This window comes from Protomyctophum bolini (assembly GCF_963924005.1).
Source record: "Protomyctophum bolini genome assembly, chromosome: 12".
Lineage (NCBI taxonomy): Eukaryota > Metazoa > Chordata > Actinopteri > Myctophiformes > Myctophidae > Protomyctophum > Protomyctophum bolini.
The window spans coordinates 16,446,581-16,473,091 of record NC_137873.1 but is presented as its reverse complement, the minus strand read 5'-3'; the positions used below and the strand labels follow the sequence as shown (position 1 = coordinate 16,473,091).

General features: G+C 42.4%; 1 protein-coding gene across 2 annotated transcripts in view; it reads left to right on the top strand.

Moving 5' to 3' along the window:
* Positions 1 to 24,852, top strand: part of tmeff1a (transmembrane protein with EGF-like and two follistatin-like domains 1a) — a 79,643-nt gene extending 54,791 nt beyond the window's left edge. Inside the window, exons 4-10 of one of the 2 annotated variants that reach the window (XM_080778236.1) lie at positions 912 to 941; positions 6,257 to 6,353; positions 7,952 to 8,100; positions 15,330 to 15,386; positions 17,259 to 17,385; positions 17,468 to 17,629; positions 20,014 to 24,852. In XM_080778236.1, coding sequence (XP_080634362.1) covers positions 912 to 941; positions 6,257 to 6,353; positions 7,952 to 8,100; positions 15,330 to 15,386; positions 17,259 to 17,385; positions 17,468 to 17,629; positions 20,014 to 20,098 — 707 coding nt within the window. In that variant the 3' untranslated portion in view covers positions 20,099 to 24,852. Of the gene's footprint in view, positions 1 to 911; positions 942 to 6,256; positions 6,354 to 7,951; positions 8,101 to 15,326; positions 15,387 to 17,258; positions 17,386 to 17,467; positions 17,630 to 20,013 lie in introns of both variants that reach the window. The other variant, XM_080778235.1, reaches the window with a different exon arrangement.
* Positions 24,853 to 26,511: the final 1,659 nt, after the last annotated feature.

The window sequence follows — 26,511 nt, the reverse complement described above, 5'->3', positions numbered from 1 at the left end:
TGCTGTCAATAGATCCCTTATCAGACCACCACGCCATATACAGTATACTGTGACTGTCGAATGACGGATTTTCAAAAATAGCCGATCTACAAGCTTGTGACGTGTCGTTATGCATCAAGTTGTGAACGTGTTGATGTTTATTTTACTGAAACCTTTCCCCTATAATGACGTGCCCAAAATAGGGAAGTGGTTGACGGTGAGGATGATGATGATGATGATGATGATGATGATGTTTTAGTCGTAGTCGTGACTTTTATTTTTATTTTTAAACATTTTAACTTTTTTATTTTGTAATATATTTTTTGGAACTCACAAAAAAGGGGTTATTTACTCACGAGTCACGACCCATACAAATTTGTTCTGCGTGCTCTACAGCTCCTGTACCTCAGTGGTTCTCTATCCTGTCAGGCCGTGACCCCCAAAAATAATCATTTTTAACGCACATGGTCGAGGCAATATTACATTTAGTTTGACTCGGTTCCACATGTAGGTAATATTGTGAGTCGAGAATAGCCGATCTACAAGATCACGATGTGAACTTGGTTGTTTGACCATTTATATAGTATAGCTTGTAGATTACTTCTGACTGAAATGGTCTCATTGTAAGATTTTCTGATTTGATGGTATTAAAGTCGTCTTAAAGCCTAAGGTCCTTAAAATGTGCAGATATATAGAAATATGGATGTGGGCTTGCACACCATATAAGGTTCTTTCAACTGAAGTCTTTTTAACCCAGCACCCACCTGTCGATGTGGGTACTCTACAGATATAATGTATACCCTTATACGCAACTGTACGTTGGTTTGCTTACTGTTGAGTGAGAAAACAATGTTGCACATTAAGCTACGTAATCATCTGGGGCATAACCTCTGCAGTACCTTCATAACTGACTCTGTCCTTCTTCCTCACAGATGGTGGCTCTGGCTCAGGAGATGGAGATGGTGAGTGTGATATTTGTGTATTCATTCATTCATTCATTGGTAGACGGGAACTGTCCACAGACCTCCTCTGAGACACAGACCAAGTACACAGAAATAGTACCATATTATAATGAGCATTAGTGACCACAAATGAATGTGGGGGAATTAAATTAGTCGTACAAGAGTGTCACACGAAAAGAGATGATCTACAAGTTCACATCGCGACAAATTGTGATGATACTAATATGGGAATGGTTTTGGCCATACAAGGTTTTTGTCTGATAGCGACGAAATCAGCTGGCTGTATAAGCACACATGTGCGATGCTACACCTCTGTACCATCTGCATGAGCATGTTCAGGCATGACTTTAATGCCAGGTCTCTATACCACCGGCTGGCGCCCAGCCAGACTGCCATGGAGATGAATTATTAAGCATCGAAATGGATCAGATGTATTTGTAGCGCACGTACGTGCGTTCGTGCATGCGTGCGGGGGTGTAGCGTGATGACATTTTTGAATAGGATGAAATTATATTTCCCGGAAACATGAAGACTCACTGGCAATGGACTTTATGTAGCCCCCAGACACACACGCACGCACTCACGCACGCGCGCACACACACACACACACACACACACACACACAGAGGGTAGTGCTGTGCTCCCAGGCACAGCTGTCTCTCTCCTGTCTGTTCGGAATTTAAATCACTGGAATAATGCAACAATGCCAAGCGGCACGCACGCACACGCACACACAAACACACACAGAGAAAGAGAGAGAGTTGTTGGAGGCTCAGCTCCGTGAGGCGAAACGTTTTGCTGTGGAATTGAAATGAGCGTGCTCTGCCAACTCACCGGCAGTGATGGAAGAAGTTCGAGCAATACCATAATGTAGAAATACTCTATTACAAGCAAAAGCTCATACGACTGGCTTACACTTATGAGTTCTGTACTTTTTTTGTTGTGGTCAATATGCTTGGAGGAGTTCTGGAAATACATAGTTATTCAGAAGTAGTAGGGTAGGGTGTGATTCAGTAGTAGTAGGGTGTGATTCAGTAGTAGTAGGGTGTGATTCAGTAGTAGTAGGGTGTGATTCAGTAGTAGGGTGTGATTCAGTAGTAGGGTGTGATTCAGTAGTAGTAGGGTGTGATTCAGAAGTAGTAGGGTGTGATTCAGTAGTAGGGTGTGATTCAGTAGTAGTAGGGTGTGATTCAGTAGTAGTAGGGTGTGATTCAGAAGTAGTAGGGTGTGATTCAGTAGTAGTAGGGTGTGATTCAGTAGTAGGGTGTGAGGGTGTGATTCAGAAGTAGTAGGGTGTGATTCAGTAGTAGTAGGGTGTGATTCAGTAGTAGTAGGGTGTGATTCAGAAGTAGTAGGGTGTGATTCAGAAGTAGTAGGGTGTGATTCAGTAGTAGTAGGGTGTGATTCAGTAGTAGGGTGTGATTCAGTAGTAGGGTGTGATTCAGAAGTAGTAGGGTGTGATTCAGAAGTAGTAGGGTGTGATTCAGTAGTAGTAGGGTGTGATACAGAAGTTGTAGGGTGTGATTCAGTAGTAGTAGGGTGTGATTCAGTAGTAGGGTGTGATTCAGTAGTAGTAGGGTGTGATTCAGTAGTAGTAGGGTGTGATTCAGTAGTAGGGTGTGATTCAGTAGTAGTAGGGTGTGATTCAGTAGTAGTAGGGTGTGATTCAGTAGTAGGGTGTGATTCAGTAGTAGTAGGGTGTGATTCAGTAGTAGTAGGGTGTGATTCAGTAGTAGTAGGGTGTGATTCAGTAGTAGTAGGGTGTGATTCAGTAGTAGGGTGTGATTCAGTAGTAGTAGGGTGTGATTCAGTAGTAGGGTGTGATTCAGTAGTAGTAGGTTGTGATTCAGAAGTAGTAGGGTGTGATTCAGTAGTAGGGTGTGATTCATTAGTAGGGTGTGATTCAGTAGTAGTAGGGTGTGATTCAGTAGTAGTAGGGTGTGATTCAGTAGTAGTAGGGTGTGATTCAGTAGTAGTAGGGTGTGATTCAGTAGTAGGGTGTGATTCAGAAGTAGTAGGGTGTGATTCAGTAGTAGTAGGGTGTGATTCAGTAGTAGGGTGTGATTCAGTAGTAGTAGGGTGTGATTCAGTAGTAGGGTGTGATTCAGAAGTAGTAGGGTGTGATTCAGTAGTAGGGTGTGATTCAGTAGTAGTAGGGTGTGATTCAGTAGTAGGGTGTGATTCAGTAGTAGTAGGGTGTGATTCAGTAGTAGGGTGTGATTCAGTAGTAGGGTGTGATTCAGTAGTAGGGTGTGATTCAGTAGTAGTAGGGTGTGATTCAGTAGTAGTAGGGTGTGATTCAGTAGTAGTAGGGTGTGATTCAGTAGTAGTAGGGTGTGATTCAGTAGTAGTAGGGTGTGATTCAGTAGTAGTAGGGTGTGATTCAGTAGTAATAGGGTGTGATTCAGAAGTAGTAGGGTGTGATTCAGAAGTAGTAGGGTGTGATTCAGTAGTAGTAGGGTGTGATTCAGTAGTAGTAGGGTGTGATTCAGTAGTAGTAGGGTGTGATTCAGTAGTAGTAGGGTGTGATTCAGTAGTAGTAGGGTGTGATTCAGAAGTAGTAGGGTGTGATTCAGAAGTAGTAGGGTGTGATTCAGTAGTAGTAGGGTGTGATTCAGTAGTAGGGTGTGATTCAGTAGTAGTAGGGTGTGATTCAGTAGTAGGGTGTGATTCAGAAGTAGTAGGGTGTGATTCAGTAGTAGGGTGTGATTCAGTAGTAGTAGGGTGTGATTCAGTAGTAGTAGGGTGTGATTCAGAAGTAGTAGGGTGTGATTCAGTAGTAGTAGGGTGTGATTCAGAAGTAGTAGGGTGTGATTCAGAAGTAGTAGGGTGTGATTCAGAAGTAGTAGGGTGTGATTCAGTAGTAGTAGGGTGTGATTCAGAAGTAGTAGGGTGTGATTCAGAAGTAGTAGGGTGTGATTCATTAGTAGGGTGTGATTCAGTAGTAGTAGGGTGTGATTCAGTAGTAGTAGGGTGTGATTCAGAAGTAGTAGGGTGTGATTCAGAAGTAGTAGGGTGTGATTCAGAAGTAGTAGGGTGTGATTCAGTAGTAGTAGGGTGTGATTCAGTAGTAGTAGGGTGTGATTCAGTAGTAGTAGGGTGTGATTCAGAAGTAGTAGGGTGTGATTCAGTAGTAGTAGGGTGTGATTCATAAGTAGTAGGGTGTGACTCAGTAGTAGTAGGGTGTGATTCAGAAGTAGTAGTAGGGTGTGAGGGAGTAGGGAGTAGTAGTAGGGTGTGACCCTACTAACATCATAGATATTACATCTATAATGTTACAGCCGTGGTTATTGAGGTAGGATATTACATCTATAATGTTACAGGCGCAGAGAAATTGTATGCAGAAAAAAACTGGATGAATACATTTGCGAGCAAAGTTACTGTATACCGAATATACTGTACATTGATGCAACAGAAAGATGACTAAGTTAAGCAGGTATGGAAATGCCTTTGTGGCAAGTCTCTCTCCCCTGCAATGTGATATGGAGATTATCCTCTCACCAGGGAATTACACCTGTGTACAAGGTTGCCTCGGTAGCCAGGTTTTTATTTCCATTCGCATTCGGCTCAAATGCATTTGTGTTCTCTGCTGTGTTATTGGTTTTCTAGCAGGGAGGGAAGGGGAGGAGGATGGCGAGGGGCGGGCACTCAGATCGGTAAACCAATAGGATCCCGCCTTGTACTTGCTGGCGCCTGTCCCTCTAGACCACAAACCGTCGCAGGCTGGGGCCAGGCTACATGGCGACCTGCACACAACGACAGACCAGGTCTACGCAGGCTGGGGCCAGGCTACATGGCGACCTGCACACAAAGACAGACCAGGTCTACGCAGGCTGGGGCCAGGCTACATGGCGACCTGCACACAAAGACAGACCAGGTCTACGCAGGCTGGGGCCAGGCTACATGGCGACCTGCACACAAAGACAGACCAGGTCTACGCAGGCTGGGGCCAGGCTACATGGCGACCTGCACACAAAGACAGACCAGGTCTACGCAGGCTGGGGCCAGGCTACATGGCGACCTGCACACAAAGACAGACCAGGTCTACGCAGGCTGGGGCCAGGCTACATGGCGACCTGCACACAAAGACAGACCAGGTCTACGCAGGCTGGGGCCAGGCTACATGGCGACCTGCACACAACGACAGACCAGGTCTACGCAGGCTGGGGCCAGGCTACATGGCGACCTGCACACAACGACAGACCAGGTCTACGCAGGCTGGGGCCAGGCTACATGGCGACCTGCACACAAAGACAGACCAGGTCTACGCAGGCTGGGGCCAGGCTACATGGCGACCTGCACACAACGACAGACCAGGTCTATCGTCGTTCTGCTGGGCGAGGACTCAGTATGAAGCAAACTTGGATTAGTGGATATAATCGGTGCTGTGCGATATGGACAAAATCAATATACTGTATACTGTAGCGTCACAGACAGCTTATACAATTGACTGGAAGCAATTGTGGTCTGAGGTTATCATTTACATTTTTTCATATAGTCGTCAGTAACGGATAGGAGAAATATTTGGAAAGTGTTTTCCATAGCCTATAGTGGCAGTGTACACAGGAAATAGCTATCATGCTGATCGGTGTAGTAGTTTGGAACACGCACTCACACAGGGAATGATATTGTTTGTCATGAAGACGTGTAGATTGCAGGCAGTGTGTGTCCTGTCAGGCGCTGCTGTCAAGAGGAGGTCAGAGCGACAGACTGACAAATGCAGTCGCTATTCAATCTGTGAGCAGAGCTGCAATAATATTCTATCTCTCTCTCTCCCTCTCCCTCTCTCAACTGATAACCACACACAAACGTATTGTATTAAATTAGGAAATGAAACATAATCAGATAAAGAATTAAGGAAACTGTATTTGTGATGTAAATCTCTCTCTCTCTCTCTCTCTCTCTCTCTCTCTCTAACTCTCTCTCATTTCAATTAAATTCAAAGGAGCTTTATTGGCATGAGAAAACGTATGTTTACATTGCCAAAGCAAAAGTGGAACACTTGGTAAACTATAAAAAGATTGTGCATTGTCTGTCAGAGATAGTTATATAGGAAAGTTGACAGCAGTATTTCAATGTTTTTGTCACTTAGTATAAAAAACATTTGCGACAAGTAGCAGTAATTTATTCAGATGTGATTGAATAAAGTTAGTTGCTCTGTTTATATAACAGAATGTCTATGTACCGAGGTCACAGTGTAGGGTACTATAAACAGTATACACACAATGATTTGTATTTATTTCGTATGGTGTTGTATTCTCTCTCTCTCTCTCTCTCTCTCTCTCTCTCTCTCTCTATCTCTCTCTCTCTCTCAGACTATGAGGGTTCTACCACCGACGTGGGGAAGAAGTTCACCAAGTGTGGGACCTGCAAATACGGAGCCGAGTGCGACGAAGACTCCGAAGACGTCTGGTGAGTCGAGTCGTCTTAATCGCTGCGTCTCAGCGCCAGGTCCGGGGACCACCAGGGGTCCATATGGAACCTCTTTATGGCTCTCAGGGCTCTGTGTATTTTGTTTTCTGTTATGTCTGTTATTGTGGGTTTTCAGCGATAACATCACAATCCGTCTGCAAGGGTTTAATCGGCATGTAACGATTCACTCAACTCATGATACGATAATCACGATTTAAATTGTCACCAGTTTGAATGGATTTGAATGGATTTACCATATAATGTTACATGCCTAATGCCAACGTCAATTTGGTTTCAGCTGAGCTTCCCGAAAGAAATATTGACAGATAAATTAATTTCATTCCTCCACCGAAATCTCTGTCACCAGACAGAGATTTACCTCTTGTAAGTTAGCTCGTACTGTCTCTTCCAAACTACAGCTGCTTTTCACTTCCCATTGAAAGCACCTTGCAGCTTGAGGTGTTGTGAGCCTGTAGATCTGCTATTTTTTGGCTAAGGTTTGGTGTAGAAGGGAAAAAGAGCACAGTACAGAGTTCAGTACCAAGTACAAAGGTCAAGTTTACTACGTATTGAGGAGTTAAGTGGTTAAACATCTGAAAATACACAGTAACATGAATCTTGACCTGAAAAAACATTGAAGGCCCCTGGTATAGATCAGAGCCTTAGATATAGACCAGTGGTGGGCCGTCAGGGCCAGCAAGGCCTTCCCTTCTGGCACACTTGCCTGATGCAGAAATTTATATTTTATAATACGTTTTTATTTTTAACAAATATTATATATTGTATTTATTTCGCTTCCACTGCACTGTTTCTCACTCAGACAGGCTGGATGCTCTGCGGCTCTCCTACATAGACTTCTTTTGAGCATGGGGACAACCAACTGGGCCAAGTCCTGGACCGGAAGTAGGCAGAAATGCATCAGACTGAGGCAACAGCCCAGCTTTAATGATCTTAAATCCCTTTATTTTAGATTGTTTTGTAGTAATAGTACAACATAAACATTAAAAAGACTTTAGTTGTTACTGTACAATACTTTAAAACAGTCATGTTGCACACATGCTTAAAATAGTTCAAGAGGAATTGGAAGGTTTTTGTCGAAGTGCTTTTTAATACTCTTCATTGGTTCAATATTTTTTTTTTAACACAGACACATTTTAAAAGAATAAAAATGGAGTGAGGTGGTTTCTTCCGGACAGCAACAAATTATATAACATATAGATTGCAGTGCACTAACCACTAATCTTTTCCTCTGGTATATATGTAACATACTAGTTTACTAACCTCTTCACTCTTCCTCAGGTGTATAGTAACTAGTTTAATAACCTCTTTACTCTTCCTCAGGTGTATATGTAACATACTAGTTTACTAACCTCTTTACTCTTCCTCAGTTATATAGTAACTAGTTTAATAACCTCTTTACTCTTCCTCAGTTATATAGTAACTAGTTTAATAACCTCTTTACTCTTCCTCAGGTGTATAGTAACTAGTTTAATAACCTCTTTACTCTTCCTCAGGTGTATAGTAACTAGTTTAATAACCTCTTTACTCTTCCTCAGGTGTATAGTAACTAGTTTACTAACCTCTTTACTCTTCTTCAGGTGTATATGTAACATAGACTGCAGCGGTCACAATGAGAACCCAGTGTGTGCCACCGATGGCAACTCCTACAACAACCCCTGTCTGGTGAGAGAGGCCTCCTGCATGAAGCAAGAGCAGATCGACGTCAAACATCTGGGGAGGTGTCCGGGTAACTATCTTATATTACTTTAATGTAAAACATCTGGGGAGGTGTCCGGGTAACTATCTTCTATTACTTTAATGTGAAACATCTGTTTTCCATTTCGATTTTTTGCGTTGGCTATTTAAAAACAAAAAATGGTTTGACCAAAATGAATGTTCTCAAAGTGGGATCTGGGGAACCCTTTGCACAAACAGTATCCAGGGGCCTAGCCATGACAAAAGTCCCACCAGGGACCACATGTTGCCCCCCTGCACCAAGATGTAGATGTAGATCCAGGTATCTACACTATCTTCAGGGTTATAAACATCTAGGGATGTCTCCCGGTAACTTTCTTCAGGGCTTTGGTGTGTGTGTGTGTGTGTGTGTGTGTGTGTGTGTGTGTGTGTGTGTGTGTGTGTGTGTGTGTGTGTGTGTGTGTGTGTGTGTGTGTGTGTGTGTGTGTGTGTGTGTGTGTGTGTGTGTGTGTGTGTGTGTGTGTGTGTGTGTGTGTGTGTGTGTGTGTGTGTGTGTGTGTGTGTGTGTGTGTGTGTGTGTGTGTGTGTGTGTGCGTGTGCGTGTGCGTGCGTGTAGACTCATGAGTCGTGTGTGTGTGTCCGAGCAATGTAAACCACACAATTAGTCTTGGTTTAACAAGGTTACCTGCTGTTTGTTGTAATCCAATTAAAAATGCTGTTTTCTATTGTAGGGAAAGATACATCACACCCACGGTTTCTCGATTAATTCTCTTAATTGGAAACTTGATTAATTAGAACTATTAATAGCACTTAAATGGTTTAAATGATTCAAGTAATTGATGGAGGAAGGAGCTTGTTACAGTCACAGCTGAAACACCTCATAATCTGTGAAATTTATTAGGATAAGCGGCTTCAGATGGATAGAACTGATACAAAACATTTAGGTAATCCTGTATCCTGTGTAAGTGCTCTCTCCTAATTGGGTAAAATTGGTATCCTGATTCCTGATTCCTGACCACTGAACACTATAGCAATAATCACTGAGCAATATAGAGCTAAATTCACTTACCCTTTAAAATAAATCAACAAATCAAACAATGAGTGTTATAAAGCTCTATATGATAATTCACATATAGTGTGGTTGAAAAAAATATATTGGGAGGGGTGATTTCAACACTTGCTTGAATGCATTGGCATTGCCATTTTTACTATACTAAGTATTTTTAAAAGTCACTACTCAGACTGAGCAACTTTAACTTGTAGTATCTGAATGAATGGGTTTAGGGTGTCTGTCTGAGAAGTACAAGGTCCCAGGTTCGAGCCCCGACACTGTGCAATCTGCTGTAGTTTTTAACATGAACTGGAAGACAAACTATGAAATCAGCCTTAGGACGGTTTTGTGGCACTTTAAAGAACCTGTGACACTGTCAGTGAAAGAGAATCGGAGGAATGTGGAGGTGAATTGAGTGGAGTGGCCGTGCGTGTCCCCCAGGCCTGTAAAATTGATTTCATTTTATAGGACACTTTATTGGCTTGGAATGAGTTCTTCTTGCTGTAAATCCAGCAAGGTTCCAGCGCGCCCTGAGAGCTCAAATGAAGTCGGAGATGAGAAGATTTTCCACCTCCGAGTCAATAACATGCTGATAGGGACATCAGCTGCTCTCTCTCTCTCTCTCTCTCTCTCTCTCTCTCTCTCTCTCTCTCTCTCGTGACCAGGGGTGGAATGTAACTGAACACATTACTCAAGTACTGTACTTGAGTATAATTTTGAAGAATTTACTTGTTTTTACATATACTTCTACTTTGCATTACAGAGGACAAATATTGTTACCTTTTACTCCACTACAGATATTTGACAGTTGTAGTCACTATATATTTTTACACCTTGTTGATCTGTTATTTATACAGTATATTCATCACATCGTATTGTGAGCTTTTAGAGCAGCTATTTTTCTTTTTTTATGTTTAAAAAAGATAAAAGATGTAATACAAGCCTTGTAGTTGTAACGGAGTATATTTATATCGTGGTATTTCTACTTTTACTCAAGAAGGTTTTATGAGTATTTCAACCACTGAATAACACACTGATAGAGACATGACATCACTTGGTCTCTCTCTCTCTTGATGAAAACCCTATCTTCTCTGTGATTTTAGAGTTTCACCAGGGGTCAGAGTTCAAATCAATAAAGTTCAGCTGGATTTAAACCCACAAGGGCATTATGGGCCGTGAGGAACTAGTGTTTGGAGTTGTAATTATTTCCGCAAGAGTCACAACCTCTTTGTGTGTTCCAGGAGAAACCTGTTTTGCCGTTGGGAATGAATGCCTGTTGGGAACTACAACCCAGCAGATGAATGCCTGATCTATACTTTGCTGCATGCCAGTGTTGCATGCCAGAAATAGCCAATCTGCAAGCTCACAACATACCGCGTCCTCCTCTGTATCTCAAATCTGATCTTTAGATCATGATGCGATGCATGTCATGAGCCTGTAGAGTGGCTATTCTCGGCTTTCAAAAAGTTTTGAAAGCTGTACGGCCTCAGGGTCACGTCAAAACATTCCAAGACTCATGTGAGGGGTCATTAGCATGCTAGCCACGCCGCGCTCTGTCTCCACGCTGGCAAAATAGGCCGCCGTAGCCACAAAATGCCATACTTATCACGAGCGACGCAGAGCCTGTCTGACAGAAAAGTGTGTCGATGCGGGACCCTCGCGTCCTCCCCCCCCCCCCCCCCCCCCCGAAGCTACACGGTACGTGCAGTGCGATAAGACCCTCGCCAGGCAGACAACCTGTCCTGTCAACCATCAGCCATGCACGCCAGCCAGCAGACGGCAGACTTCCCCCCCCCCACCACCTCGCCAGAAAGAAAAACAAACAGATGCCAGCTCAGCAGAGCATCAAGAGGAATCATTTCTCTCCACCCGTCACGGCAGGCCGCTGAAAGCCTAATTATTTATCATTTGACGTATGACCGGAAATAAGCAATTTATCAGAATAGCGTGACGTCGGCTCGCTGTGTTATTGTGTTTGGGTGGCAGCGGAGGACGGGTGAAAGCGAAACGCTGAGTCGGTGTGAGGTTGTTTTTGGGGTGACTGAGGGTGTGTATGTGGGGGGGGGGGGGGGGGGGGGTGAAGAGGGGCGAGTGATGGGAGCGACGGAAGGAGAGGTTGAGCTAGTGTGCAAGATTATGAGGAAGGATACGTTGATAGAGCTAGTGTGCGAGGTTAGGAGGATGTTAGCTCTGTTCCATAGCCAATGTTTGTATGATTCTGCCCTGCATTGGCTATGCTACTTTCGCTTTTAAATCTCACATGGAACTCAGACCAGCCTCTCCTCTTTAGCGTATTTAAAAAGAACGTTTTTGCTACTCACCAAAACAAAGGCGGGTTGTGTCAATAGAAAGCCTACTTTCCTTAGTGGACACACTCTGAGGCTCCCACCACACGTATAAACGTTACTTTTTGGCCAGAAAGGGATAATTTTTCACCGGAGGAAAAAATATTCTCTATGAGGCAGTTCTCTGGGCAATATCGGTAGAGGGAGCATTGGCGTAACTATTTTTTTTTTCTTTTTTCGGTGGAAACAAAATCCCTTTTTGGCCAAAAAGTACCGTTTATACGTGTGGTGGGGGGCTCAGAGTGCGTCCACTAAGGAAAGTAGGCTTTCTAATGCCTTTGTTTTGGTGAGTAGCAAAAGTGTTCTTTTTATTTACGCTATAGAGGAGAGGCTGATCTGAGTTCCATGTGAGAGTTAAAAGCGAAAGTAGCATAGCCAATGCAGGGCAGAGTCATAGAAGCTTTGGCTATGGACCAGAGCTAGGAGGATGTGAGTCCTGTGTGTACTGCCCCATGCAGGAGCTAACTATTTCCAACGCCTTGGTAACTTCGGTTCCAACAGCCAAGAACCTTGGCGTTGTCCTGAACAGTCAGCTGTCATTCAAAGCACACATTACAGCAGTCACTCGATCCTCTAGGTTTACATTCGAATGATTAGACCATTCCTCACCCAGGAGTCAGCCCAGCTCCTTATCCAGTCCTCAGTCATATCAAAACTTGACTATTGCATTACTTACAGGCCTACCGGAATGTGCACTTAAGCCTCTAAAAAACAGTTTAAGTCCACACTAATTATCCATAATGTATAAATTATGGATAAGGGGTCAGGACAACAAGGCCTTTTCGTGGAGGGGTCAGAATAAAATTTGGACTTAAACTGTTATTCGTCTGTAGTACTCAGAATGCCGCAGCACGCTTGGTCTTCAAACTGCCAAAACTTTCTCCGCTCCTCCATTGGCTCCCGCCCGCACAGAGTACAAAACTCTGATGTTGGCAAAGCAACCAAAGGTTCATATCTTCAAAGTCTGATCGGTCCCAGACTCTATTCCCTTCTCTCTCCAAAACTATGGAATTAACTTCCCCTTGCAATCAGAACTGCAGACTCACTCCCAATCTGCCGCCGTAGTCTGAAAAACCACCTTTTCAGACTCCATCTTAGCCCGTAGCACTTGCCGTAGCAAATACTTGCCCTAGCCTCGACGACCTTACAGGCGTATGCAAAGGCTCAACTTGTGTAATTTAGATACTGTATAGTGTATATACTCTAGTTACATTGTACAGATATTCTACTCTTCCTTATTATTCTTGCTTACTGTAAATCGGATCAATCTGGATCAAGACCATCTGCTAAATGCCTATACCTGATGCTTTAGAGCAGTGGTTAGACCCTCTTTTATATCAAGGTCAATTATTTATTCAGCAATTGAGCCACGGACCACCGTTTTTTGAGATTTAGCCTCTCAGACCCAAGACTTGTTGTTGGATGAGATTCTGTCCACAATCCCATGGCATATTGATGTGGTGATCAAAATAACAATTCTTCATTCTCTAATTGTGTGGACTTCTAGCAGATGTTTGACAATGATTTCATTATTGAGTTTCATTTTATGCTCTAAACTGAGTTTAAGATTTAAGGGTCCATTTGGTTTCCAACTCTCCATCAATTAGAGCTGGGACCACTTGGAACCTGCTTTAGGGACTTTGGCGGGACTACTAGGCAGAACATTCTACACACTGCAGCTTCTCTCTCTCTCTCTCTCTCTCTCTCTCTCTCTCTCTCTCTCTCTCTCTCTCTCTCTCTCTCTCTCTCTCTCTCTCCCCTCCTCTCTCATGGCTAATGTTTTGTCAGTTGTTAAGGAAGGTGATGTTGCCGTGGGCGACAGTGTGCATGTGACTGGCTCGGTGGCATTGGGAGGGGTGTGTGTGTGTGTTTGTGTGTGTGGGGGGGGGTCTTCTCATGGCTGTGGTAACTGCAGGGACCCTACGGTGACGAGCACCTGCCCTTTGTTCTCTTCTCTCCCTCCTTTTCATCGTCTTCAAAGACTACCTGCTTCTTTTTTCTTCTTCTTCTTTAAAAGGGTCTGTGTGTTTGCGTGTGCCGGGACGTCGCTGACGATTCGGTGGCCCTACTCGCATATTATTTGTGCTGCTCCCCCTCCCGACGACAGCGCTGCGTTATCGGCTGCTTTCTTGGTTTGTGAGGACGCACACACGGGTGTGCTTTTTCACGCACCGGAGCCACAGAGAAGACTTTTATTATGAGGTTCGGCTTGGGACTTTTTGGCACATTTTGTTTGGCCCTTGGCGTGTTGCCCTACTCGCAGTGCCTATTGCGCGTATACCTACTGTAGCGACAGCGCTGTGCGTGTACGTGCACTATGCTTTTGAGGGTCAAATGTCCCCAAAGGTATATAGTTGGAACTAGGGGTGCAGCGATGAATCAATTATTGAACTAGTTGCCAACTAATTTAGTAATCGAATCGGCAACTAATCACAGGTGTTTTTTCAACAAATCTCTGAGAGTTGCACATGCATGATACAGTAGCGACCGTGAAGCAAAATGTAGCACATCAGAACCACATTGCGTCCTAAAACATATAAAGTCCCAGGGCATTTTACCTTCAACGCTGCAAAGAAAATGATTACCGGTACCTGCAATGTTTGCTAAAGAGATAAAGTTTCTGCTGCGTATACCGGTACATTAAAATCAATGCAACTAGTCTGCAAAAAATAGGTATTGAATGTTTAACACTGCTTGAATGTTTATTTATTTAATGACATATTTGAGTTTGAAAGAGTACTGACAAATATGTAGGCTATTTTTGAAGCCTCCCATCCAAACAGATGGATGGGAGGTAGGCGAAGGTAGGCGTGCATGTGAGTGTGGACAGTTGGATATGCACGCACGTACAGTATGCACACACTCGAACGGACACACACACACACACAAACACACACACACACACACACACCACACCACACCACACCACACCACACCACACACACACAATATTGATCATACATAAACACAGACTCATATTATACTGTACAAATGCATACACATCTAATTCTCTCTCTCTCTCTCTCTGTTCCATCAGATGATAGGTAGAGACGGACACAGAGCTGTGTAGTTGTAACGTTCAAAGCAAACAGGAGACAGCCAGGCTCTGTCAATATTCCCTCTGCAATGATGCTACTATTAAAAATAGATAAGCGTGCATGTGTGTATGTGTGACTGTGTGTGCGTGCGTGTGTGTGTGTGTGTGTGTGTGTGTGTGCGCACGTGCGTGCATGTGTTTGAGCGTGCGCGCCTACAGTATTACTGTTTCTCGCACCTCCCATCCATCTGTTTAGCATTCTACACAGCGTTCTGTGTCCTGCGGAGCTACCACACACACGCCTTCTGTTCACTGTCAACGACTGTACAGATACACACGCAAACGTATGCAGATATTAATAGTGTCTCTCTCTGTCTCTGACCTCCCTCTGCCTGCCTGCCTACATCCATCACCCTCTCCTATCTCCTCCTCCCTGACAGATGTCACACAGCTGCTAAACATCCTTCAACATCTGCAGGGAATACAAACATGCACGCTGCCTCTCCCATCATCCTCTCCTCTCTTCTACTCAGACAGACAGACAGACAGACAGACATTTTTAAACAATGCGTTGTTTACTGTTTTTCTATTGCCTTCAGCATTCATAACTCATTTAATGTAAAAAACAATGACGGGTTCAAATGAAGGCATTTATACACCCACGCACTCACCCACGTGCACACACACACACACACACACACACACACACACACACACAGTTTCTCAAATACAGTATGAGGTGTTGCCAAAACATCTTTCCCTTTTGTTTATCCATAACTGTGTGTGTGTGTGTGTGTGTGTGTGTGTGTGTGTGTGTGTGTGTGTGTGTGTGTGTGTTTCCTCAGCAGACAGAGAGAAAGCTGGGAAGAAAGATGACAGCAGTCCGTTCAAACCTGATGTTTTAGGTAAGACATCAGCAATGTGTCGGTTTGATTCCGTCTTAGTGTTCAGGACCTTTAACTGTAACTACAGTATGTTGAACGATCTGTAAACACTGGCACCAAACATGCACAGCAGACTAAAACTATGAAGACATTTCACTGACAAAAACTACAACATAAAAACTAAAACTAAGCTATGATGACTAAAAAACTACGGCTAAATACTGTAGTGTACACACTGGACAATTCTGTCAACAAATACAAACTAGACTAAAATGTTAGGGAGGGAATCGTGGAGAAGAAATCTAGTAGAACTACTAGAACTGAAACACAATTATTTTGGTTGCACTCTGAAAATAGCAGATCTGCAAGCTCACAACGCGTGGTGAGCTTGTTTTTCAGCATGCAACCAAGTGTAAAATCAGCCATTACGATGCCATCAAGTCCCACCAAAATATATTATCAACTGTAGATTTAGTTGATTAATTATTTAGCTATTCATAATTGTCTCCTCATCTAACAAACCATAACAAAACATTCCGAGGCAGAGGAAGACTTGCCACGTCCAGTTATGCACAGAATCTACTCTATACTGTAGGAGCAGACCAGACTCGTATACCCCCAATCACATTCATTAATATCTAATCATAAATGGTAAATGGTGCATTTATATAGCGCCTTTATCCAAGGCACTTTACAGAGATTGTGCAGTGCATTCACCCATTCACACACCATTGCTGCACAGTCTTGCTCAAGGACACTTCGACACTAACTCTGGGTCACTGCGAGAGGCCTATAAGACAGTGTGGAACGTCTTGATAAGCTGTGATGTAATAACCTCACACTGAGGCAGAAGAAAATAACTCCTTCTACTTTATGAAGTCTTATGGATCCCGGTTCAGTCCCTGCCTCGGTATCAGCTGTATCTCTCTGGGGACACGGCTTCTCCGAACAGCCTCCCTCTGTCTCTCCTCGTTCACGTCTCAATTTCAAATCTCAGAGGTTAGGAGTTTTTCTGGTCCCCACTGATGTCTGCAGGGGCTTAGACGAAGATTAGACCACCACTGTTTCCCTAACAGTGGTTCGGGACCCATTTTTATGGGTCACGTGAAAATAGCCTATCCCTTTTTTGATCGGTGCTCCAATGCATGGCTTTTGAAGATTACATCATACAGTATAGCAGCCAAGTCTATGATATTTTTAATGTTTGTTTAGAGCACTTATGTTGTAAATCGTTTGCAGGCCAAGTCTATGGACTTGGCTGGCAGAATATGACAATGTTTGTTTAGAGAACTTTATATGACGTAAATCGTTTGATTGTTTGTTCATGATAATGATAAAGTAATGTGGCCGACAGTGGGCTCACTTCACAAGAGTGTGATTCTTATTGCATGTAGTATGAAATAAACAAAAAGGCATCAAGTTTGTCTTTTGGGTCTCAAGCTAAAACGTGGTTGATAAATGTGACATCAAGCTTAGCACTAGAGAAAAGAAGTAGCCTATGTATTTAGGAAGGCACCTTCTGAATGCTCTTAAGATATGGGAGAGGTTTTCCGATGCCTTGTGATCTTGTAGATCTGCTATTTTCAGTATGCAACCAAATGTAAAATCTGCCATTACGACGCCATCAGGGCCTGCAGAAAACATTTTTGTCAACTAAATCAACTGTAGATTTATTCGACTAAAATCACATGATATCTAGTCGACTAAAACTGCAGTCAAACTAAAACATTTCAGATGACTAAAATATGACTAAAACCAAATGGAATTTTATTCAAAAACTATGACTAAAACTGCATCAAGATTTGCTGTCGAAATCAACACTGGCATGCCTTAACTATCTCTCTCTCTCTCTCTCTCTCTCTCTCCCTCTCTCCCTCCCTCTGCGGTGTTCAGAAACCAAAGGCTTGGACCACGGTGATGGCTTCTACGCCGGTATCCCAGGACTGCCTTGCTCTGACAGCTATGCCGGCTTCTGCGTGCACGGGAAGTGTGAGATCAGGCACAACATAGCTACCTGCAGGTACGCACGTATCCGTCCGTGCACACGTACAGTAGACACAGACACACACGCACGCACTAATACTGTCCTGTACTCCTGGTAGGTGTGACGCAGGTTATAAGGGTCCGCACTGCGAGGAGCCCCAGGACTTCAACATTCTCTACGTCGTCCCTAGTGGACAGAAGCTGCATTACGTCCTCATCGCAGCCATCATCGGAGCTGTGCAGATCGCCATCATCGTTGCCGTGGTGATGTGCATCACAAGGTAAGGGTGACAGAGCTTACTGATGAATGGAGTATAACAATGGACCACAATGGAAACAAGGCCCACACGTGATACTTTTAGCATAAATCTGTGACTGCACTACATGAATGAGTAGTAGTAGTAATAGTATTCAATCAATCAATGTAATGAGGTGAAGGGTTATTACAATCCAAACTAACAAAATAAACATAATTGGAAAAAAATAAAATAGAAGAAGACAATAACTACCCGTAATTTCCGGACTATAAGGCGCACCTGAATATAAGCCGCACCAGCCAAATTTAGGGAAAATCCCGTATACAAGCCGCACCGGACTATAAGCCGCAGGTGGCCCCCTAGTGGCCGTTACGTTAGCTCAGAGCCTTAGATGGCTCTGCGTTAGCTGTAAAAATCCATAGATTAGCCGCACCGTTGTATAAGCCGCAGGGTTCAAATCATGGGTAAAAAGCCGCGGCTTATAGTCCGGAAATTACGGTAATTGAAACTATGTAGTGTATTTACAAAACTAAATAACAAAACAACAATAACAAAATAGTGGAATTGTCCAGTCTTTGTACAAAAATAAATATTGAAAAATAGCTGTAGCTCCTGCCCCTGCTATTTTCATACTGACTAATGCCATCAACTTCAATCTAATTAATTTGTAAAGCATACAGTATTGAACCATTTCATCCCTATTCTGAGGGGCAGAATACATCGTGATGCATTCTAAGAATATTTCTTGTTACTTAGGCTTGTTTTTGTTTTATATTTTTTCCTTTAGCTTTTATTTAGGCCTAGATAGCATGCTATTTAAACAGTATGCTGGGTTCATTGTTAACCTGGTATCCTATAGTTTCAATGTACAGTAGTTTACTGAGGCACTACACTCTCTCTCATTTTATGTATGTGATCACCTTGCTTTTTGCAAGTCGCTCTGGATATAAGAGCGTCTGTTGTAAAGTTGCAGATTGGATATTGTTGAATGACAAGGAATAGTGTGTAAGTGGTTTATTCTACATATTGAGGATAGTATGAGGGAACAGAGACTTGTGATTGGCCCAAAGCCACACAGAATATGTGTGAATGGACTTGGTTCCTGCAGAGGTGACTCTGGCATTATCACACAGGCAGCGGGCCAGCCTCATTCAATCATGTAATAAAATTTATATATTGATTTTACCTTTTCATTATACAAGTCATTGTTGGCCCAGTGCTGGTAAAACGGCCCAGTGTGTTAATGCAGTGGTTCTTAAATGGGGCCATGTGCACTCCCTTGGGGCACGCAGAGGTACTGCAGGGGGTACGTGAGCAATATAAAATGGATGATTGTGTACAATATTGATGTCAGTTTGTCACAACGTTTTTTGAAAAGAAAGTCAACTAAGTATAGGGTTTTAGTGGTGCATTATCTGCCTCTTTAAATAATAAAGATGTAATTATTGCGACAGGTCGCATTTACTATGAAATCGTGCATTTCCATCAGGCAGTCAGTGTGTGTATCTTTGAAAATCCCCATTCATGCAAGGCTCCCCTATATGGTGCCCAGGTCTTGTGACATCACGTGACATCATCAGGGATGGAGTTCAGTTCAGTAGTGGTTCAGAGGACCTCCCGCATTTCCTTCTCACGTCGTGCTCAGGCCCGTTCCCCTCGGCCTGCTGCAGCATCTGGCCCGTTCCCCTCGGCCTGCTGCAGCATCTGGCCCGTTCCCCTCGGCCTGCTGCAGCATCTGCTGGAGCAGGTTCCACTGTACGTCAGCTGAACTCCAAGTGAGAAATGCGGGAGGCCCTTGGCGTCCATCATGTCCAGTAGCTCAGAGCGTCGTGCACGTTTCCAAGCGGCTGTGCCGCGCAGGTGGGAGCCGAAGTGGAACAAGTGCTTACAGGTGGCCGTGTCACCGGACTGCAGGAGGTTGTGGAGCTCCTCCAGTGTCATGTTGGCCTGCCCGTTTCCATGGTTGACAAAGACCTTTCTGGTCAGTTCCACATGTTGATCCTTCCCCATTCATCCTTCTGCTTCGATGTCTCCCTTTTGACTTATACTGTAGCTGTCCATTCAAAGACGGGCCTGCCCCAAAGTTATTAGTGCAGCCGGCGAAAACTAGAGTTCTCAACTGGCCCACCTGTCCATTCAAAGAGGTCGCTTCTCGCCCTCAGGTGTCTTACTGGTAATAATAATAACAATAACAATGACAAGTCTATGATGCTATCTATGAAAAGGTTAGCTTATACCGTGAGTACATGGTGTCATTCTAGGACTTCTGTCCTAGAAAGATTTTTAGTGCAGTAAAACTGTAAGTTAAGTCAATTGACAACAGGAAAATATATTCTCTCTCTCTCTCTCTCTCTCTCTCTCTCTCTCTCTCTCTCTCATTCTCTCGCTCTCAATGCTATCACTTTCAGGAAATGCCCGAAAAACAACCGGGGCCGTCGGCAAAAACAGAACCTGGGACACTTTTCGTCGGACACTAACTCCAGGATGGTATAGCCTTGTGCATTTTTTTTAAACAGCTCTTTTTTCTTACGGCGCGGGTGGGCGGGGGAAACCATTTTTTTAACATGAGATGTATTGTATCCTCTTTTCTTTCCCATGGGAGTAAATTGAAAACAAACGGAAGAAGGAGGAGACGTTCATTCATTTCAGGGGCCTTATATCTTTTTTCTTTTTTGAGGCAAGCCTTGACTTTCACAAACCTTTTTGACATTTTCTTTTTTTGGAAGCCACTTTACAGGACTGAGTTACATGAAACTGACTCAAGAAAAAGAAAAAACTCTTTGTCACTTTGCCATCGTACCGTAGTTATTTTCTGATGTGGGGCTGGGCGATATATCCATATCATATCAATATGGTGATATGATTAGTGTGGTGATATATCCATATCATATCAATATGGTGATATGATTAGTGTGGTGATATATCCATATCATATCAATATGGTGATATGATTAGTGTGGTGATATATCCATATCATATCAATATGGTGAATCTGATATGATTAGTGTGGTGATATATCCATATCATATCAATATGGTGATATGATTAGTTTGGTGATATATTCATATCATATCAATATGGTGATATGATTAGTGTGGTGATATATCATATATCCATATCATATCAATATGGTGATATCATTAGTATGGCTGCCACGGATACAAATTTAAGTTGACGATTCATTGTTTTTTTGCATTGAACATTGGAACATTACAATGTATTTATGTGGAAAAATGTTTGAAAGGGACATTCTTCAACATGGAAACGATTGACAATTATGCAAAAATAATTGTGATTATCTCATATGATTGCGGTTAGGCAATGATGTAATAATTGTGACAGGCCTAATCATATCAATACCGGGATATGATTAGGGTTGGGATCCATGAGGGTTTTAACGGTTCCCTTCCTTTTTGCATAGGTATTATTGTAGTGGTTCTCAAAGTGAGGTCCAGTGGACCCTCTGGGTTCTAAATGGTCCCTTACAGGTCTGTAACTGAGTGTACTGGAACCAAATGGACCCATTTGTACACTCTCAGAGTCATGGTGAAGGTTTGAGAACCACCAGTATTGTAAGTGAAGTCCATGTACTGTACCAACTCTGACAGTGTGATAAATACGCTTCCAAATGGAATGGAACCCATTCCGGTTCCTCAATATTGGATCCTGTTCCCACGTTTCCTCCAGTTCCGGATCCCAACCCTACATATGAGACAAGGTCTGGGATTTAGGATGTCGTAATATTGTAATATGACATAACATAACTGTTGTCTTTTACTGGTCTTATTAATTTAAGGCCTAATTTATAAAAATGTTTTGCAATAGTGGACATAGCCGATCTACACATTGTGCCGCGTTTTGAACTTGTAGATTGCTATTCTTTTGATAAATTAAAAAAGGAAAATTACATTATTGTCACAATTCGATATTATCGTCACAATATTGGCAATATTGAGGTATTTGGTCAAAACATATTGTGATATTTCATCTTGTCCATACTATGGCCCAGCCCTATAGTTGATTGTGTTAATTGCTATATTTGTTCATTACATTGAATGCTTTACAACATGTGGTACGTTTGGTCAAACTGGCTGAGCTGGAATTCTAGAATCGTAAACGGATGCTTTGGAATGTACCGGAATGTGCTATTTATTATTGTTATAGATTGTTTCTACCCCCTATGTCTCTGTATCTCTCTCGCTATCTCTCTCTCGCGCTTGTTGTTCTGTCACTTTTTTAACAAACAATGTGCAGCTGTTCACCAAATTCATTTTTTATTTAGTTTGTATTTGTTTTATTAGAGAGTCAGCCAGGGAGATGGATATGTTTACACTTGTTCTCTCATTATGTTATAAAAAGCCACACTGTTCAACTAATTAAGCTAATAACTTATTAATATTATTATGTGCTTTTTATATTAGTTCTTTCTTTTACTTTTCTTTGTTAATAATAAAAGGGTAAATGTTTTTTTTTTTTTATATAGGCCTACTTTATAAAATTCTAATTAGTTCATGGCATGACCTGATAGGACAAAAGAAAGAAATAACCAATGTGTAGTAGGTTTTCTTTTAACCACTTAAACCCTGTGTTATACTCTTTACTGTAATGTTCGATAACATAAAATGCCCCAAATAGGGACACCAGGGTGAAAGTGGTTACCAAAAAATGTATTAACAAAGAAATACTACCCCACACATTTGTCACAGCAGGTGCATTGACAAACGCACTCTGTCCAGCAGGTGTCAGCGCTGAGTAACAACCAGGTGTATGATAGACACACCTGTTTATTTAAAGCACACAAGTATGAACAAGTCTTAACATCATTTTTGGTTGACTTCAAAGCAACCACCTTGATAAGCAGATACGCAGTGGATTCAGTGTTTCTTAACAAACGATTGTAAGGACAGAGGATGTTCTGGGTGGTGGGTGGGGGGGTCGGCATGCGTCCCAGCGATTCCCAAGCGGGTTGAGCGATTGGCTGACATGTTTGATTGGTGCGCTTGTTTTGGTTTACTCAACGTTCTGCCTAGATGTGCAAGATTTTTTGACAAATGCACACCTTTTTGTTTTTCAATTCAGTCTCGCGAGACTTGAGGCCTGAGTTCAACTTGTTTGAGAATCGCTGGCCCGCGGTCTGTGTTAGTCCAGAGGGATATGGTTAAGGCTTGCACATTGCAGAGGAATGGTACGGAAATGAAAAGTCTTGGTTGCTGAAATGGACGTGAGCAAGGCTTCTCTTTGAATGTGTAAATTACGTGATTTTTGTTTTTTGTTAGTGTCACATTTGCTGCCCAGAGAGACATTACCAAGCACAGCACGTTGTTTTTTAGTTTTTAGTTTAGTTTTAATGGATCCCCATGCAGGAGGGTGGGGTGTGGGGGCATGCCAGGTGTTGGAACGATACGGTCGTTAACCTGCTATTGATGTCAACTTGTTACACTGATTAAACCCTCAGTGTTAATTTAGTATAGGTAACAATTTGATGAAACGGAACTTTTAAAAACATTTTGAATAAAATAAATGATAATGAAAAATTATCATTTATTGTAATAGTTTTGTCAGAATCATTCATCATTTTTGTTTGGTTCGGTACTTTTTATGCGGAATATATTTTCGTAAGGCAGCGTTTGTGGTACAATGTTGCAGACCTTCATGATTGCAGCCTTATAGAAGTGATGTTACCTCATGTAACAATGACGTTGTAAAAGTGTGACTCCTAGAGCTGCAAGTTATATAGTGACCCTTTAACTCTGGGAGTGTACATTTGTACTCTCCTAGAGTTAAGAACACATAACTTAACACTGAGGATTTTACTGTGTAGCGTGCATCCTCTTTTTCTCAATAATGCTTACAATTCTAAACATCGTAATCCTTTCTGTTTACAAACTGTTGACAACAGAGACAGAAGAATAGGACGTGACAGGCTGATAAAAAAAAAACAAATGTACCTGTATAAAAGTGTTCCGTCTTGGTCTACTGTCGATCTGATCGCGCTGCCAGGGTTCAGAGGGTGGAACCTTGCGAGTGTGTCGTCATATCCTGTTTATTTCCTGTTTTTCATCATCATCCTCTGCTTTGTTGTGTGTATCTATGACAACAGAATCACTGACACGCTGAGGTCACGTGTGTGTAGGACGCAGGCATGTACGTCTCCTGTCGTTAAGTCCTCCCATCGCCATCCACAATGTCTTAAGATGTCTGCAGACTGTGCCAGTTTACCACAGAAAATAACCTATTGACGCCTGGTGCAACCTATACGTTGTTCTACCTTTGATGCCGACGCGCTCTCTGTGTCTCATCAGCTATTGCTATACATGTAGCAACCTTAAGTCAGGCCCTAGAAGGCGTTCCTAGATTCGGCCTCAGGCATCAGAGTTAATTGGGACATTTTACCACCGGCACAACTTCATCTGAGGTTGTAGTGTTTTATACTCGATGTTGCGTTTTACACTCGATGTGACTCCGCTCTGGGTTCTGACCTCAAGACCCACCCACTGTATATACAGTAGTACTCCACGTATCTCTGCTATTTGTTTACATCAACCTCCGACGTGCTTTGTCATAATTTATCTCAGAGATTTTGCAGTTTCTGGTGACATATCTCTCTCCATTAATGAACTGCAACTGGCGGTCGCTTGTTGTTGCTCAGAGAGGGAGATGACCTTTCTTCAAAACTGACCATGTGTGGTACTTTGCTGGCATATCCTGTCGCAGAAATACAACATTGTAAATCATGAGCACATTGAGTATTTGACCAATCACACAATGTTCGGTTAGCGGGTGTTCGGCTAGTTGGAACATCTTGGGAGGAGCAACAACTGCCAAACCGAACGTCAGCAAAACACTGCCGAAGTTCTTTTGCTCTGCAATGGCATAATTTAGTTGTCATTGACCTGCCAAAGCAGAAAAAAGTTCTAGTTTGTTTGAAGTATATTGTTGCCTTTTGTCTGGGCGTCCAAAATGATGCAGTCTGTAGACAGCTTTTAGTTGGCGTACACCCACTCATTTTATACTTTGTCCTGCCGCTTGTGGCTATTTTATGGCAAAGTGTAAATCAGTGTTTATCTGGGTCAGGTGGTCGACCAAGGTTATTCTTCATGTTGTGGACCTTCGCATCTCTGTGACTCTGTCAATGTGAGTAGAATGTGTTTGTCATGTTGTTAATAAACTGCATGTGGGACTTTTAGAGGCTATTTTGGTCTCAACCAAAAAAAAATAAAAAAACTGAAATGTTTTTTTTTAATGGACAGCGTTTCAGACATCATTTGAGTCAATGGGTTGTTCATTATGTAGTATGTGTGCATCAACCTGTCTTCAAGTAAAGTAAAGAATACCTCAAAACAAACAGTACAGTGAATGAAACCTGACAAACAGCAGACTACAGCTTAATTTTATCCTTGCGTTGTGCAAGGGTGTGCGACGGCCTGCCAAACACAACAGATCTACAAGCTAATGTTAGAGCAGGCGGACACCGTCGTACTACAGTAGTATAAATTTAGTCTCCAGACCACACTGCCTCTGGGTAATTATAGACCTGGTGCTGGTGGGGGAGTTAAGAGACAGCTGCTGCTGGCTTCATGTTGAAGCCTCTTAGCAGACGCATTGACGGACACACACAAACAGACAGAGAGACGGACGACAGACAGACAGACACAGACAGAGAGACGGACGACAGACAGACAGACACAGACAGAGAGACGGACGACAGACAGACAAGCCAAAACTACAACACTCGTAAAAAACATAATGCCGGTATTGATATGAATTATTAAAGATGCAGGGGTGTGTGTACTTTTTCTGTTTTGTATGTGTCTATGGAATTAACATTATATTCTAATAGACCCCCAGCCCCAGGTGTGGTTATAATATACAAATACAGTATGTCTTCCCTGAAAGCTGAAAGGTCCAGTCGAAATACACCACTTTAGTGACATCATAATACCCCTAACCCCATTATCATACAACAATACATAAATTTAACACTTTCTGTACACTTTTTTGAAAATAATTCTTGTATCTGATGATCATGTTTTGTTTTTTTTGGGGGGGGGGGGGGGGGGGGGGGGGAAATCAAGATACTCCATCGTTAATTATATTGTTGCTGTTGGGCTATCCTAAATTAACACCGGCTGATAGCAGATTCACAAGCTCGAAGCGTTGTGCGAAGCAATACGAGTACGAGCTTGTAGATCTGCTGCTTTTCATACTTTTCAATTTGAATCCTGAAAAGTAACAATTTTGGACATAATGAGGTTTCCACCTGACAATATTTAAGTATGGATTACCAGTGGTGGAAAGTATATAATAACATTTATTTGAGTATTGTACTTGAGTAAAACAATGTGAGGCACTTACTTGAGTATTTCAAGTATCATTATTTTAGTTTTGATACTTTTTTACTTCTTCTCCACTATGTCTCACAGGGAAATGTTGCACTCCCACCCCCCTAATGTTTTGACAGCTTTATTTATTAGTTACTTAGCATATTACTAGTTTAAAACCTAATTACTTATTTATTAAGTAATAAATGATGATGTAGTTAGGTTAATCTAACCTATCTACATCATTATGCATACTGTGTACCTTTACATTTGATGCTGTAAGTATAATTTGATGCCAATACATTTGTACTTTCACTCAAAATGTGAATGCAGAACTTGGGTGTCCGGGAACCTCTGTGTGTCGGTTTCAGGGCGTCCCCAGCAAAAATGAGGAACAGTTTAAACACGTTAAACTCTATTTTATTTGATCAAATTGGCTATTCGAAAATAGTGGCTTTACAAGCATTGTGAGATGCAAATCTTATATGGGTGTCCCTTTTCAGATGGGGGTCCCTGGCCAAATTTATATCAATTTGGGGTACCATGGAGAAAATAATAATCATAAAAAAACCAGTGAGGTTGGAG